This window comes from Mytilus galloprovincialis, chromosome 4, assembly GCF_965363235.1.
Source record: "Mytilus galloprovincialis chromosome 4, xbMytGall1.hap1.1, whole genome shotgun sequence".
NCBI classification, from domain to species: domain Eukaryota; kingdom Metazoa; phylum Mollusca; class Bivalvia; order Mytilida; family Mytilidae; genus Mytilus; species Mytilus galloprovincialis.
Window position 1 is genome coordinate 104259536 of NC_134841.1, and position 17997 is coordinate 104277532.

General features: G+C 31.2%; 1 protein-coding gene across 2 annotated transcripts in view; it reads left to right on the forward strand.

Moving 5' to 3' along the window:
- The first annotated feature begins 7544 nt into the window (after nucleotides 1-7544).
- The window catches only part of LOC143073718 (uncharacterized), a 33719-nt gene continuing 23266 nt past the window's right edge, over nucleotides 7545-17997 (forward strand). For both annotated transcript variants that reach the window (XM_076249484.1, XM_076249485.1), the window contains exons 1-10: nucleotides 7545-7692; nucleotides 11441-11596; nucleotides 12137-12281; nucleotides 13474-13608; nucleotides 14119-14200; nucleotides 14501-14576; nucleotides 15105-15172; nucleotides 16073-16151; nucleotides 16745-16866; nucleotides 17352-17482. In XM_076249484.1, the coding sequence (XP_076105599.1) occupies nucleotides 7653-7692; nucleotides 11441-11596; nucleotides 12137-12281; nucleotides 13474-13608; nucleotides 14119-14200; nucleotides 14501-14576; nucleotides 15105-15172; nucleotides 16073-16151; nucleotides 16745-16866; nucleotides 17352-17482 (1034 nt within the window). In that variant the 5' untranslated portion in view covers nucleotides 7545-7652. The remainder of the gene's footprint in view (nucleotides 7693-11440; nucleotides 11597-12136; nucleotides 12282-13473; nucleotides 13609-14118; nucleotides 14201-14500; nucleotides 14577-15104; nucleotides 15173-16072; nucleotides 16152-16744; nucleotides 16867-17351; nucleotides 17483-17997) is intronic.

Sequence of the window (17997 nt, forward strand, 5' to 3'; positions counted from 1 at the left end):
GCAATTAAAATTTGTCATTGGCGAGATAATTTGGCAACAGAAATATACAAAACGATTTATTTTCGTCCATCTTGTTTATTTACTTTTTGGGGGTTTCTCAGAATTTACTTGATCAGACAATACTCTCCCTTTAAAGATAGTCCAGAAAAGAAAACTGTTGTTATGACAAAAATTGTTCAAAAGAAGGAAAAGCAAGAAAAATCTCCGATTTAAAACTTTCAACTTTGACTTTGATATAGATAATTGATTTTAGAGACTTCTTAAAAGCCATTTGAGTGACACACCAGTTTCAAGCGTTGTTAAAAGTGATAAAAGCTTTTGTTTTGTTGTAAATACCACTTCTTGGTACAAAAGGACACATTTCTTTCTAAGAAACTTTCCCAAAGAGCTATACAATGTACACCTTTCTGGTATTATATGATCAAAACATGTCCAGCATTTTGTACTTATATCTTCTTTATTATTAGTGAGTGGCCCCCTCGTTTAGAAAAGTTGTTCAAAATATAATAAATTTTCCCCCTTTTAATTTGGTTCTTCTTTTTAAAACTAAATGTTTAGTGTTTATTCATTACAATGTAGACTCTAAGATAAGTTTCAGAGAATAACCATAGACAACAATGAGGCAACACTAATCTTATTTAAGGGGTGGGTGGGGGCGGGGTAGAAAAAAAACGAAACTAAAAAATATGTGCATGTCAATTGGCGAAAAAAATAATAAAGAGGCGAAAAATATATTGTTTTGGCCAAACTGGTGGCGAAAAAAATAATTGACCCAAGGGAAACCCTGAGCCAAATAAAATTTTTAATGTAAGTCTGTGCCAAATTGATATTCTGGTTTTGCATTAATAATTAATTTTGCAGCTTATTTTAAGGTTATACCAATATATATAATCCATACTGAACATGCTGAACAGTCAGGTTAAATGCAGTGGATTTAAACAGTTATAGGCAACAGTACAGCCTTCAACACTGAGAAAAACCCATACTGAACATGCTGAATAGTCAGGTTAAATGCAGTGGATTTAAACAGTTATAGGCAACAAAACAGCCTTCAACACTGAGAAAAACCTATACTGAACATGCTGAATAGTCAGGTTAAATGCAGTGGATTTAAACAGTTGTAGGCAACAAAACAGCCTTCAACACTGAGAAAAACCTATACTGAACATGCTGAATAGTCAGGTTAAATGCAGTGGATTTAAACAGTTATAGGCAACAAAACAGCCTTCAACACTGAGAAAAACCTATACTGAACATGCTGAATAGTCAGGTTAAATGCAGTGGATTTAAACAGTTATAGGCAACAAAACAGCCTTCAACACTGAGAAAAACCTATACTGAACATGCTGAATAGTCAGGTTAAATGCAGTGGATTTAAACAGTTATAGGCAACAGTACAGCCTTCAACACTGAGAAAAACCTATACTGAACATGCTGAATAGTCAGGTTAAATGCAGTGGATTTAAACAGTTATAGGCAACAAAACAGCCTTCAACACTGAGAAAAACCTATACTGAACATGCTGAATAGTCAGGTTAAATGCAGTGGATTTAAACAGTTGTAGGCAACAAAACAGCCTTCAACAATGAGAAAACCCATACTGAACATGCTGAATAGTCAGGTTAAATGCAGTGGATTTAAACAGTTGTAGGCAACAATACAGCCTTCAACAATGAGAAAACCCTTTAATGTATAGTTGGCATATATATGTCGTGTACAAGTTGCGATTTTGTACAGGTTATAACATGTACAAAAATATTGTACATGTTATAACTTGTATAATGCAAAAATACAAGTTCTAACATGTACAAAAGTACCCCATACATGTTATAACCTGTACAAAATATTGCTTAAAAATGGGTTTAACTTGTACAAAATAGAAAAATAAGGATATTTTTCTATTATCGCAACAGATAATATTGACCTCAATAACATTTTCATAACTTTTTTATTATTCCTTCATGTTAGTGTGTTTGTCCCTTTTTGCTACAGTTGGGTCAATATCTTTAATTGTTTTTACATAAGCGATAATGGTAACGTTTTTTCCTGTAGCTCAGTCCATATCGTAAACTTGGATAGCTCGTTAGTAAGCTGTGACATTTTCACAAATGTGGTTAAATTTTCGGGGTACAAAGTGAGATTACTTTTTCCGTAAATTAGCATACCCCGAACATTTTTTTGTGATGCGGCTCCTTGTGTTAAAATATCCACTTTTTAACACTATAAGTTCTTTAAAAATTTAATACTTTGAACACATTTAATAGCTCCATTATAGTTTTTACACATTTATTCTATGTTCCTCTACTTTCCTAATCACCACAAATGGTTAAGTTCAGTCATTTGTAAAAAATAGAAACATGTCCAATATCATTACACAGAGATTTTTTCTTTACACGTGACTTTTGAGTTCCTCATTTTGAGGCGCATTAGGGATGTTGTCCCAGTTTATAATGTCCAGGGGTTGGTATTACGAAGCATTCCTAAGACCTGTCATAAGATATATCTTAGGACATGTCTTATGATCCTCTTATGACTATCTATGGACATATCTTTATTTGATGAATTATAATTGTGAGTGTCCACTTTGAAGGCAATAGTAAAATACTTTCATTCTAGTTTACAAATAAAATTGGGAATTGAAATGGGGTATGTGTCTAAAAAAAACCTGCCCATGGAGCAGACAACATCCAAAGGCCACAAATACATGCTTTCAAAGTAGAGGATATATATTTAAAACATATCAAAATGACATTCGCCTCATGCAATGATCTTATAGTTTATAAACAAAAATTGAGTTATAAATTTACATAAGTCATGTTGTAGGCCAAAAATGTTGAAGAGTAGATCCAAAGATATTGATAATGAAGCGTGGTCCAATGAAAACTATTTCAGCTCTCTCTTACTTTTACAGAGTAAGCATATAAGACATTGTTTTAGTCTTTGCATGCTATAAAATCGAGAGGCAGGAGTATAATAATTTTCCAAAATTAATTTATTAGGAAACGTTCTTAAATGTTTTGGAAGAATTTAGTTACTAGTATCTAATGTAATTGTCATTGAGGAATGCAAGCTTTTAGTAAATAGTTTCACACAAAAAGTCTTATTTAAGCCATGATGTTTGCATAAAACATACAATTACATGAAAACACATTTTGCCAACATAAGTCATGAAACATATATTTCTGAAACTTTGTGATCATTGTCCTCTACAGAAAAAGACACGTTCTGGTCTATTAATTGTTGTTCTTTATGCATTGGTGAATTTAAATGTATATTTTACTTTATTTTAAATTTTGTACAAGTTAAAACCATCTTAAAGCAATATTTTGTACAGGTTATAACATGTATGAGGTACTTTTGTACATGTTATAACTTGTATTTTTGCATTATACAAGTTATAACATGTACAATATTTTTGTACATGTTATAACCTGTACAAAATCGCAACTGGTACACGACATATATATATCAAGATTTACAAAAATATAACTGAAACAAATTTACTTCTTTTGAGAGTTGATGTCATTTATTGAATATTTTACCAATATCAGGATTTTTTTTTGAAAGTTAAAGATAAAAAGAACTTGTAAAATAATGAAGAAATAAGAACTGCCTATTCTTCAATGATTGCTTAACCTACAATGATTCTTCATAGAAGTAGATTTTTTACCAATGGTTCAATCTGTTTAAAATACACATCCTGTGTCCAAACTTTTAAAAAGGATCACACTGTTTTATCTTCTGTTCTGGTAATTATTACATCAGCAAATTAAATTGCAGCTTCAAAATTTTAAAAGTGTATTAATCTGACAAAACACAAGGATCTTGGAGATTTAAAAAAAAAGAAAATAGTAAGGAGCATTTTCAGATTGTTGTAAGCAACGCATGACTAGAGGATCTTAATCTTAAGCAGATACTGATAGCCAGAGTTGCAATTTGCATATTTCTTGAAAAAACCTGTTATAGACAGTAGAAGGATCAACAATGCAAAGTACCAAATCACTGAATACATCTTTTGAAGCCATATAGAAGTTGTTGCCCATAAATTATTAGAACATCTATAGTAAAAATCTTTCTACAGCAAAAAAATGTTCAGCAATAAAAGATCTTCAAAAATACCAGTAAAGCTGAAACCATCAACTGACCATTTACATGCCCACTTGCCCAGAAATTGCAATGTTGACTGGTCTTTATAACAGTTTAGGAGCAGATACTTGTGATTCACTAATCATAGTCTCATCATGAGAGCAGAATAATTACAAATATCCCTACAAACTTAAAATAAAACACAATGAATTACTTCAATAACTGAGTAGATAAGATGCTGTTTTTTTTCTGGAAATCATGGAAAATTATTAAATATGAATTATTGTATTTTAAAATAAATGTGCCTGGAACCTGGGACCTAATATATTCCCAGCTGGAAGAGGGAATATATTACTTAAAGACTGAAAACAAGTTTGTTTAATATATTAAGTTGCCAATATCTAATAATTTAATTTTGATGTTGCATAAATAAAATAATAATAAATAGCTTTATTTAGACAAATAAGGACTTGTCATTAGCTCTAATGAGCTTTAAACTGACATTGCAAGACATAAACAAAATAACACATTATACAGAATAAAAATATGTTTATTTCCATTAAATGGGCTCACAAGGAGCATAGAACAATACAAGATATAAATAAGACAATAACAAAAAGATTTCCATTAAATGGGCTCACAAGGAGCATAGAACAATACAAGATAGAAATAAGACAATAACAAAAAGATTTCCATTAAATGGGCTCACAAGGAGCATAGAACAATACAAGATATAAATAAGACAATAACAAAAAGATTTCCATTTAATGGGCTCACAAGGAGCATAGAACAATACAAGATATAAATAAGACAATAACAAAAAGATTTCCATTAAATGGGCTCACAAGGAGCATAGAACAATACAAGATATAAATAAGACAATAACAAAAAGATTTCCATTAAATGGGCTCACAAGGAGCATAGAACAATACAAGATAGAAATAAGACAATAACAAAAAGATTTCCATTAAATGGGCTCACAAGGAGCATAGAACAATACAAGATATAAATAAGACAATAACAAAAAGATTTCCATTTAATGGGCTCACAAGGAGCATAGAACAATACAAGATATAAATAAGACAATAACAAAAAGATTTCCATTAAATGGGCTCACAAGGAGCATAGAACAATACAAGATATAAATAAGACAATAACAAAAAGATTTCCATTTAATGGGCTCACAAGGAGCATAGAACAATACAAGATATAAATAAGACAATAACAAAAAGATTTCCATTAAATGGGCTCACAAGGAGCATAGAACAATACAAGATATAAATAAGACAATAACAAAAAGATTTCCATTTAATGGGCTCACAAGGAGCATAGAACAATACAAGATATAAATAAGACAATAACAAAAAGATTTCCATTTAATGGGCTCACAAGGAGCATAGAACAATACAAGATATAAATAAGACAATAACAAAAAGATTTCCATTTAATGGGCTCACAAGGAGCATAGAACAATACAAGATATAAATAAGACAATAACAAAAAGATTTCCATTAAATGGGCTCACAAGGAGCATAGAACAATACAAGATAGAAATAAGACAATAACAAAAAGATTTCCATTAAATGGGCTCACAAGGAGCATAGAACAATACAAGATATAAATAAGACAATAACAAAAAGATTTCCATTAAATGGGCTCACAAGGAGCATAGAACAATACAAGATAGAAATAAGACAATAACAAAAAGATTTCCATTTAATGGGCTCACAAGGAGCATAGAACAATACAAGATATAAATAAGACAATAACAAAAAGATTTCCATTTAATGGGCTCACAAGGAGCATAGAACAATACAAGATATAAATAAGACAATAACAAAAAGATTTCCATTTAATGGGCTCACAAGGAGCATAGAACAATACAAGATATAAATAAGACAATAACAAAAAGATTTCCATTAAATGGGCTCACAAGGAGCATAGAACAATACAAGATAGAAATAAGACAATAACAAAAAGATTTCCATTAAATGGGCTCACAAGGAGCATAGAACAATACAAGATATAAATAAGACAATAACAAAAAGATTTCCATTAAATGGGCTCACAAGGAGCATAGAACAATACAAGATATAAATAAGACAATAACAAAAAGATTTCCATTTAATGGGCTCACAAGGAGCATAGAACAATACAAGATAGAAATAAGACAATAACAAAAAGATTTCCATTTAATGGGCTCACAAGGAGCATAGAACAATACAAGATATAAATAAGACAATAACAAAAAGATTTCCATTTAATGGGCTCACAAGGAGCATAGAACAATACAAGATATAAATAAGACAATAACAAAAAGATTTCCATTTAATGGGCTCACAAGGAGCATAGAACAATACAAGATAGAAATAAGACAATAACAAAAAGAAACAACAATAGTCTAGTTTACATACAGTTTGAACTTCATCATGTTCATGAACTACACAATACAAATATATATTTTTCTTCCTTCTCAGGTACACCTCTATCTGAAAAATTTCTAAAATAAATTGTCAATGTAATTGATGTTTAGCTTAACTGCAAAAGCCACCAAGGGACAGTGATGCATGGTATATACACATGCAATTACTAGTAGTTACATTACTCAAAAGTTATGAAGCACTATAAGCATGGTGGTAATAAGCAAATTATTAGCACAATATTTAAAGCTAGGTATTAAAGCTGAAAAGCATACTGGGTATTAAAGCTTAAAGTTACAGATATATCTTCTGATTGTCTGAAAGGTTTGTCTCTTAGCTAATAGACATAATTTTGTCATGTGACCTTGACTTCATCAATACTTTTATTCAACCACAAACATTTTTTGTGGTTCGTTACAATGTCGTCATCTGAAGACGCAGTTGGTTGATGGACCATAACTTAGTTTACATGTATGGATCTCTATAAAATTTAAATATAAGGTTCAATATCACAAAAAGGAAGGTTGGTGTAGTTTTAGGGGATATGGTCCCAAGGTTTATGAATTAAGGGACAAAATGGGTCCAAAACAATCACAAGTATTTTGATTGCTCTGAAATTGTACCAGAAGTTCAATATCACAAGTAGAAAGTTTGGCTTCATTTGGAGGTTTATTGACAAAAAAAAAATCATAAAAGGGGGGGGGGGGGATTTTATCCTCAAGATTTTGAGCAATAAATTTAATTGAATGCAAGTTCAAATCAATTAACCAATTTCAAGTTCTTTGACTATATTTATTCTGTGTCAGAAAACTATCATGTGTCAGTTATTTAATTACAATCCAAATTCCTTATATAGAGATTTCATTGTAACAAACAAGGATTTGTATAGTAATACTATACAAATCCTTGTAACAAACAACAGACTGGACTTGCATATTTAATTTTTATACACAATTCCGGAATTAACACTTGTTTATTTCCGATATGTTTTTTTATAATAAAAAAAACGGACTGGTACCTGCGTTATTACTATCCTTACCCTCATTCATTCTTTATGATACCAGATTTAAACACCGATGAGACGCAGACGAGCAAGTGCTTGGTAACGAAAGACGCTTTCTGATTTTCTGTTTTTATCTCAGAAAAATGGAGCAACAAAACAAGATGAAAGGGGGTTATTCTCACGGTATTAGACAATAATTTTAATGATACATAGAAACATAATATCTTACATTGAGCTCGATCATAAGAAATGGACAAACAACGCTGAGTTTACAAGGTATCGGGACCGTTCGCCCTGATTACATGTTCGCCCTAGGTTCGTTCGCACTGAGTTTGTTCGCCCTGGTAATCCGTTCGCCCTATTTTCATTTATGATATGTACGTACAATGTATACGTTACATTAATGAAAGAAATATATATTTATATATATTAAAATTTATGTATATCTATTAAAAGTTAAATACAGAATATTAAATTCTTGGCTGCATTGTTACACTTTATTTTATAATTACTTTTAATTACTGTTGATTGAATTTTGATTGCTGATAATTTGAAATCTTTGATATCACTGATTGTTATATGAATTGTCTTTGATGGATTAATAATGAAAATAACATTTTTCTCAAATAAATTTTTTACAAAGTGATTGCCAAACTGTACAAGCCGTCCGACAACCCACTAGACAATGTTCAGCCGCTGCAGTAAAGAATTTTACATTAGATCAATTAACACTTTGAACTTTGAACACTTTCTTATATATAACTTTAGTGCTCCTAATGTATCATTTTTATTGATCAAATCATGTGTGGAAATGTAAAGTAAAAGGATGTGTGATAGTGATTTCCTAGTAACGTAATTACATACAGATACTAACTTAGTTCTCAATAGTTCGTAAATATTCGGCGAAATTATAGACTGACTTCAACATATTCAATTAAATACACACAACACAACACTATAATAAAAAATAAAAATCAGAGCGAACAGGTATCAGGGCGAACGGTCTCAGGGCGAAGCGGAACTAGGGCGAACAGTAACTAGGGCGGACTGACCCCGATTCAGTTTACAACTGTAGACACTATCCTGTACAACACCGATCCATTTAAGAACTCTTTCTTTGTCAAGAGCATACTACATTGCCAATTTGGAACCAATTAGAAGACAGTATTGTATGCACTAATACAGCTGAGAGCCTCAAGGCTGCTTTCCAACACAATCAATAGGTCTTGATCTCTCCATTTGAGTAAAAGCCATAATAATGGTACATGTACCTTTAACTTATCTGTATGTGTACCTTACACATACAGATACAACTGGATATTTTGAAAGGCATTTTTACGACAATGTCGATGATAAACCTTATCGCTAATCCTGGCTGCTTGAACTGCTTTCATACAACAATCACTTTCCCAATGTGGCGTCAGATATTTTGTTTTATGATGTCAAAATTTTACAGGAACCTGTGTTTTTATGCATTAATGGTGGACAAACAGGTAACTAGAGATATCGGCACCACGACAAATCGGCACCCAAGTCCGAAGACATTTCGGCAACATTTTTGGACATTTCGGGACCAAGACAATCCGGCACCTCGTTTTTAAAAATAAAATTATTATGAAAAATTAAAGAATTGTTGCATAGATATTATAATTTGTATATAAAATATGCATTACAAAAAGAATACTCATCATTTAATTAAACTCTTAATGATTATGTATGTATGAATAAACATTATTTAATTGAATCATAATTAAATCATAATTCTATAAAGTCAACAGCAATCTGAGTGCTATAAAAAAGAAAAAAAAAATTGTGTTAAGTGCCAAAATGTTGTGCACCCTAGACAAGAAGCTTTGCTATGCGATGAATGTCAAAAGTGGCAACATAGAACATGCAACAGTGGTAAGTGGCTTTTAAATATTTTTTTAATTATTATAAATTATTATAACTAAAATTCTCCTTGCATACTTTTCATTTCCATACTACTGGAGCCAATCTCTGATAGAGCTAATAGCATTTGTACATAAGGGAGTAAAGGGAAACTAGCCAAATAAACAGTAATAAAGAAATACCCTTATAAATGCAATTAAAACCCATTATCCATATTGTAACCTGCTTGACTCAAACTTTAAACTTGAAAGACTCATTTTGAACAAAACTTTGATTTTGTGAAAAACTAAGGCTTTTCTACCTCAGGAATAGAATACCTTAGCAAGCTGTATTTCGCAAAACGTATAGGAATTTTTGGTCCTCAATGCTCTTGAACTTCTTACTTTATTTGGCCTTTTAAACATTTTTTGATTCGAGCGTCACTCAGGTGAGTCTTTTGTAGACAAAACGCGTGTCTTGCTTAAATATAAAATTTTAATCCTGGTATCTATGATGAGTTTCTATGCAGCTTCCTACATGTACCTCACCAAAGTCTTGTGATGTCTTACTTAATTGTATATGAATGGTGCTAAAAATATATTTCGATTTGACTGTTGTAATGTTCTTCTTGACATGTTGTCTCTTGAAGTATGTGAAATACTTATTTCCAGGTGTAAAAAATATTGATCCCCCCACTTTGAATTTATAAAACAATTTGAAGCCCCCTTTTCCACATACAGAAAAAAAACTTGACCCCCCCCCCCCCCCCCCCCCCCCCCTGTATTTTGACCAGCCCACCCTCCCAGATAAAAAAGTCCCTAAAGTACTATTTACAATACATAATATGTAGTTTGATTGACGATGATTTTAGGACTAAACCACTTAATAAGATACCTCTTCGAAGATACAATTACAATAGTGACAACAATGTTATAAATAGTGCAGGAGACAAATCATAATTGCTATATATTCACACTAAACATGCTAATTGAGTTCATGCCCTCATACATAAACAGTGCCAGGAAATTTTATAATTTTTGGTTCACTATATTTAGATCAAAGATAAATAATTTATAAGGTGCCAATTTGTCTATGTTAGGTGCCGATTTGTCTGGGTGCCGAACTGTCTAGAATTCCGACAAACAGAGATAAGGTGTATTGTATAATATATCTAGTAGATGTATGCTGGGCCTTAAAACTTTTCCAGTTGCACTGTACTCAAAGCAGACTTTTGTCTATTTGTTATGATATAGTTTAAATTTAAGAGCAATTCATGTGACAAGAATCCACTATAATTCTGCATGTTACAATGCACAGCCATAGCTTGAATAATAGGAGAAATTGGCTGAAAGTAACTGCTTTCCAATGATTTTGTTGTGTCAAAGAAAACAGTAATTTTTTCCCAAAATTGCAGCGATATGAATTTTTACATGTAGTTGCTCTTACTTGACCAATATTATTTAAAGACACTACATAAGTGTACTAAAATTAAAATCTTTTTTTCTGTAGACATAGAAGTGCCAGTAAAATTTTGTATGCAAAACTATGAAATTTTATGTAGTTTTATTTCAAAATAAAAGATATTCCTGAAAATGTCTGATTTGCTTTATATGTTTGCACCATTGTAAATCTCATCTAAAATTCTAAGAAATCACTTTATTCTATAGTATTGGTTACAGATGAATAAAACAATAATACATATCAGGGGTGGATCTACATGTAGCCATTTTTAAAAGGAGGAGCCCGGGGAGGGGGTCCAAAGAGACATTCAAAAGCATTGATCGTCAAAAAAGGGGATTCCAACCCCCTGGATCTACCACTGCATCTGATATAGTATATCAATCCTTGATGTAAACTTTTTTAATTTTTATTAAGCTTTTATTCAATGTTTTTAAAGGCAGAAGTTGCTGCTGAGGTTTTTTATTTTTTAAGTTTTTTTGTCCCAAATGTTAACCCTAAATATCAAATTTCCTTGAAAAAATATATTTTAGTTTATTTCACTTTACGAGCAACATGTGTATTAAATTTCAATTAATCTCGTTGTTTCTTTAATTTTGTACAGTGAATAAGTATGAATTGATGTGTTTGGAGAATCAAGGAAAAGATGGATATCAAAGTTCAGAGAGAATCCTGATGGCATTTAAAGTGTTAGATGACATTGTACCCAAACTTGGAGTGTATGCCAGACTGATGGGTCGTATTAAAGATGATTTACATGGTAACTATGATTAGATTAGGGAAAAAAATAGCTAACCCTATACCAGACTGATGGGTCATATTAAGGATGATAAACATGATTACTATGATTACTGTGGATTCATTTATTTTCATGGGTACCAATTTTCGTGGTTTGAGGAAAACTTACATATTTGTGGATATTTAATTTCATGATTTTGGCAAAGTCAACCGTCATTCCTTTAGAAAATATGTAATTTGTTAAACATTGGAATTCCTGGTTCTCCTGTACCCACGAAATCCATGAAAATTGGTATCCAATGAATATTAATGAATCCACAGTAGATAAGAGAGAAATCTATCTAACCTAACAGGTCTGTCCAGTTAAGACAACTTCCAATAGGAACTCAGTTCACACAGTTTTATTCACTAATGTTAATTGTTCAGTCTTCACAAGTCATGGGAAAACCATATTTACTTCAATAATGTTTGTCTTTTTATAAAAAATAATAAGAGAGCAAAGTTGTGCTGGAATTATTTTCTAGATTTTAATTAAGAAGTGATTTGATTGTATTTTTTTCAGCTTCAGTTTATAGTTCAGAGTTAACAACAGGGCCTGATGGTGTAGTTGTGAACCAGCCATATTTTACTTTAGTTCAGAGGACATCAACAAAGGAAGCTGATAAGATAGATATGTTAAATGAACAGCTAGATACAGTGAAAAGAAGGTGGGTTGTTTATTGATTAAAAGGACTTTTAAATACTCCTCACAGGGGCCCTGATGGTCTAGTGTTGTAAATAGCCAATCTACCATGCATTGACTCTGAACTTAACTGATTAGGGTTGCCATTCAAAAGTCGATGGTTCTATCTAGGTACTGAAACTTCAGAAATTATTGTGTGCATTTATTATTGTGATTTTAGATTTTAAAATGCAATTTTGATTTTTGTGCTTTTGAGTATAATAATGTTTAATTCTTATAAAAAAAAATCAAAATGCAAGTTTTGTTGCGATTATAACCCTGTCACATTTTTCGCAATAATAAAAACATCACAATAATTTCAGAATTTACAGTACTGTGGCTAACTTCACTAAGAAAAAAAGCTGTCAACTGTGCTGAGTGGCATTAAACACAAACAATCAATAAATCATTCAGGACTCCTGGTATTTAACTGTAACAAATTCATACAAAGTTAATATTAAGATACAAATGTATGTCTTATGTACAGTCTTCAACCATTACAATTAGTGATAAGATTATATCTTTTGACAAATATATGCCATGGACAAATATTCATGAACCTCTCTTAAACTATTAGGCAATAGTTCATTTGCCAATTGCTATGAAACAATAATATAGGGTTATTGCATGAATATTGGGGAATATTGTCCCGAGTAAAATTTTATATTGCACGAGCTTGCGAGTGCAATATATGTTCTACGAGGGACAATATTCCACAATATTCATGCAATAACCCTTTTATTGTATAGCAATGTAATATTTGAAAGTAAAAATTGGTTTAAACTAAGATTTTGTCGTTGATGAAGTCATGAATTTTGAAGATTTATTGCACTAGTGCAATATTGGAATTTATTGCACGCTAACTTTTGGTTACTTTCTGTGGGAAATATTATATTGCTATGCAATAATACAAATTATGTAGTGCGGTTCAATACTGGAATTATCTCCAGTCATTTTCATTTGGATTTCATTAATACCTCCCGAAAAAAATGCAGTTAAATTGAAACAATTTGAATAACTCAAGTTAAAGCTATTTTAATCTAAAAATAGATGTGTTTAAATCAGAAAGTTTGACTACGGCCATTGTGAATGTAACAATTTGCGTTCATATATATAAATACATGTTATATTACATAAAGAGCTGCATTTATTTCTATTTTTACTTTCCTTTTGTAAAGATTATTTGAAAAACACAAACAGTTTGAGGAAAGTCAACAGAAAATTGAAGAATTTGAAGAAAATATGGACAATTTAGAGGAAAAATCTCTTGGATTGGAAAAGCTTGTAGCTAATCAAAAGGCTGAAATTCACAAGTATGTATACCATGTTGAAGCTAAGATGTTTGATGCTGAACCTATTTGCAATAAAAAAAAAAAGCAAAAGTTTTGGCTAAACTGTGAAAGACTTTAATAAAGCAGAGTTCAGATTTTATAAAAGTTTCTCTAATTCTTAGCCAATTTATCCTTTTCCTGACCTATTAGTTATTTTATTCAATAAATATTTGTTTCTTTTGATCTCAGTTCTCCATTGGTAAAAATTCAATTATCATGCCAAATTTCCTTGGTTTCTCTGAATTTCCTAAAATATGAAGTTACTAAAAAGGTGTCTGATGATGGCCACGATTTTTATAACTATCTAAAATTATATCAGATGCATTTCACAGCTTTAGAATTTAACTTAACAAACTTAAAATTTTGCATGTTGGATCATATTTGGTTGCGTTAAAATCTTATTCAAATCAATATTACTTTTATGATAAGTATTAGAAACTCTTTTGAATTTGTGCTTGATTGGCTAACAAATCATTCATCGTTTTTATGTAGGCTTGAAGAGGAACTTCGAGATGAGAAAGACAGAGCTGCGGACATGGAGCACAGACTACAGGGAGATATACATGACTTACAGGTTAACTTCTCACAAGATGACGTTGTTTCAGAATAACAATCTGTCTTTTTTTATGTATCAATTTTTAATTTTGTTTATAACTGACTTCTTTTCCATGAAAAAAAACCAATTAATTAATTAATTAAAATAAAATTTTGGGAGGACTTTTATGATGAAGCTCCACAAAGAACTAGCAAAATCATTCTTTATAAAAAAAAAAAAAATCTTTTTGTTCTTTTTTATTAATGAATATTCAATGTACATGTATTTATTTTGTTCATTTTCTTCATCATTATATTTCAAGGTTCAGATTTATTTTAGGATTCAATTGATGAAGGCAACCAAGAAATAGAAACTTTGTCTAGATACAAGAAAGGCTATGATGACTTATATTTAGGTAAACCTACAAATAAACTACTTTTAGTAACAGCTTCAGGTTAAGAATAATAAAAAAAAATAGTTTAAATATACCAGGCTAATAATGCTTGATTTGTTTACCCAAGATTCATCAGTAGTCCTCAAATCAAAACAGTTGAAAGGTCAATTTAAAGAGCATTGAAAATCCTTAAGGTTCCCTAAAGAGTTGTGCCAAATATGGCTATGGTCAGCTATATCTGGGGTTTGATAAACCTTAGAGTTTGCAATAATTCAACATTTTATATCCCTTTAATTTACATTTTGACATGGTCACCAAAATTAATGAACATTCATAAGTGCTTAGAATTGATTGAAATTTTTTATTGATGAATAAATGATTTCTGATATATATAGAAATATCTGTTAATTAATTAGCTCTTATTTCCTAATCTGTTGTCCACATTTTTTTTAAATGTTAAATTATTTGAATGTGCCAGCTAGGACAAGTTGTATGCATGTCATTTTCATGGTTATAATTTACAACAATCATTTTTCTTTATTTTCACAGCCTTTCTAGACACAGCAGAAAATGAGTTCACAAAAAAGAGAAAGCAGCCAGTTATTTCCACAAAAAGGGTAAGCTTCCAATTCTCCCCTCAAAATAGGTCTATAGGTAAGCTTCCAATTTTACCCTCAGAATAGGTCTATAGGTATAAAGGGTAAGCTTCCAATTCTGCCCTCAGAATATGTCTATAGGTAAGCTTCCAATTCTCCCCTCAAAATAGGTCTATAGGTAAGCTTCCAATTTTCCCCTCAGAATAGGTCTATAGGTATAAAGGGTAAGCTTCCAATTCTCCCCTCAGAATAGGTCTATAGGTATAAAGGGTAAGCTTCCAATTCTCCCCTCAGAATAGGTCTATAGGTATAAGAAGATGTGGTTTGATTGCCAATGAGACAACTCTCTCTCCTAGTCAATATTTGTAAAAGTAAACCATTATAGGTCTTCAACACAGAGCCATGGCTTACACGGAACAGCAAGCTATAAAAGGCCCCAAAATAACTAGTGTAAAAGTGTTACTGCATTAAGTTCAATCTCAGTTTCTCTTCCTCTTTCAGCAGTATTTCATTATCAATGGTACTTTGTCAATGTAGTCATAAATATTCTGAGGAGGGTTTACAGTGCATAGAAATTTTATAAAGCAAAAACATGAAATAAACTTATAAATCCACTGTGATCAAGTTCATTAAAATAGAAGTTTGATTGTGCTGTATGTATATATATAAACTAATTATTTTTAGTGTGTTATAGCTTTTGATAATTTTGGACAACTCTAATACATAATAGAAAACAATGATACGTTTTATAACCGTTCCTTTGATAGGGGAAGAACAAGAGGAGTCTGCACCTTAACTATAGATTAAGATGGTTAATGGACAAACTTAATGTACTTTTAACGATTCAATCTTACATTGTATCTGTAATGGTTTCTACTTGTTAACTTTATTTCTCTTATTAAGCCAAATACTTATTTTTAGGCAAATCTGATCAACAATATTGAATCAGCACAGAAACTTGAGGAACAATTACAAACCGTGCTAAATACAGCTGTCGAAGGTAAAGTACTAATTATACCTCAGGAACTTAAAGAACCTTGAATGACCTATTGTTTGTTAGATTCTAATATTTATTAGATGACAACTTACTTTATTGCCATGACAAAGGGTGGCATTGTTGGGCTTCACCTAAAACTATCCTATTAATGGACTACTACTTAATCATAATTTGTTTATAAATTATATTTTTGTTTCTTTTTTACCCTTCCATTTTAAAAGAGAGGGGCGAAAGATACCAGAGAAACATTCACACTCATAAGTTAAAACTAAACAGACAATGCCATGGCTAAAAGAGAAAAAATACAGACATAAAATAGTACACAAAACACAACAAAGAAATTAAAGACTAAGCAACATGAACCCTACGAAAAACTGGGGGGGGGGGGGGGTGATCTCAGGTGCTCTGGAAGGGGAAGCAGATCAGTAATACTGGTTCTCTCTTATAATATATAACTTTGGAGAAAAGTAAGTCTTTTTCTCAATATAAATTGAATCTAATGTTTATAGATATGTCATTATAACTTCTTACAATTATGAATTAGTTCTGCTTTTGATGGAAAGTTCTCTTAAAATACCTTTATACTTCCATTTCAGAATTTGACAAATTTCTAGAAGAACACAAGGATGAATTACAAAAGATAGAAACCGGCAAAGAAGATGTAACTGAGGCAGAATTAGAAATACAAGAGATGGATATAGAACAAGCTGACCAAGAGGTACATTACCTTAAAAAATGATACAAACGACATGGTTTTCAATGGAGCTTTCTGTTTTGGCTGTCCAGAAGCTCCTTACATTTTTACTTGCAAGACATTCTTTGGCCAGGTGGTGGTGTGGTTTCAGTGGGAGGACAATCACCTGTTATGGCTGTGCCTAAATCTGACCCTTGTAATTTGATATGATTTAATCTAAGAAATTGTTACATTATATAAAAATAGGAAAAAAAAGGATAAGATATTGATCCATGCAAGTTTGTAAAATTTGACAAAGAGACCTATAAATCTGTCACTTATAATATAATTTTTTACAGAAATTTCTTAATAAGTTTTTAAGGTCACTGGAGATTCATTATTGGAGAAGACTTAACATTTTGGTCTCTGTAGCCTTTAAAACACTTTCCAGTGAATGATGTGTCTTGCTTATTTTTACTTAAAGACCCGCTTGTTAGTTTTAAGAGTGATGTATTTCTATGTGATTTTAGCTTGAAGCTGTTCAGGAGAGATTTAAAAATACAGTTGGTGATATAACTAATGAACTACAACTGTTGAAACATCACAGTCTTACACTACAAGATCAACTACAGAAACTAGAACTTAGTAAACCATCACATGGGTAAGTCCCCTTACCAAAAAGTGCTAACATGTTGCACATAAGTTGCACATAAGATGCTCACGTTAGAAACTAACATGATTGCACACAAGTTTTTTAACATGCAAATCAGGTGAGCATTTTGTGAGCAAAAAAATTGCACATATGAAACTAACCTAATTTGTATGTTAAAAACCTCACGTGCAACTGCTCATATGAGCTTTTGTTTCACATGTGCATTTTATTAGATTGCTCATATGAGCAGTTGCTCACATGTTGCACACGTGAATATTATAGTTGACCAAAACAAAATGGCTGCTTTAAAAAAGGAATATTTTTCAAATTTAAATGAAAATCTTAAATAATTCAGTTGAAAATAAAATAACTGATACATCATGTTAAAAGAGTTATTCTTTAATTATTGTCAGTTAATTATGATTTTCATATCATATCATTTTCTTTTTTTTTTTTTATTTAAACAATAATCATGATCATGACTAAAAACATAACATTACATTATAAAACTAATAGAGGGACTT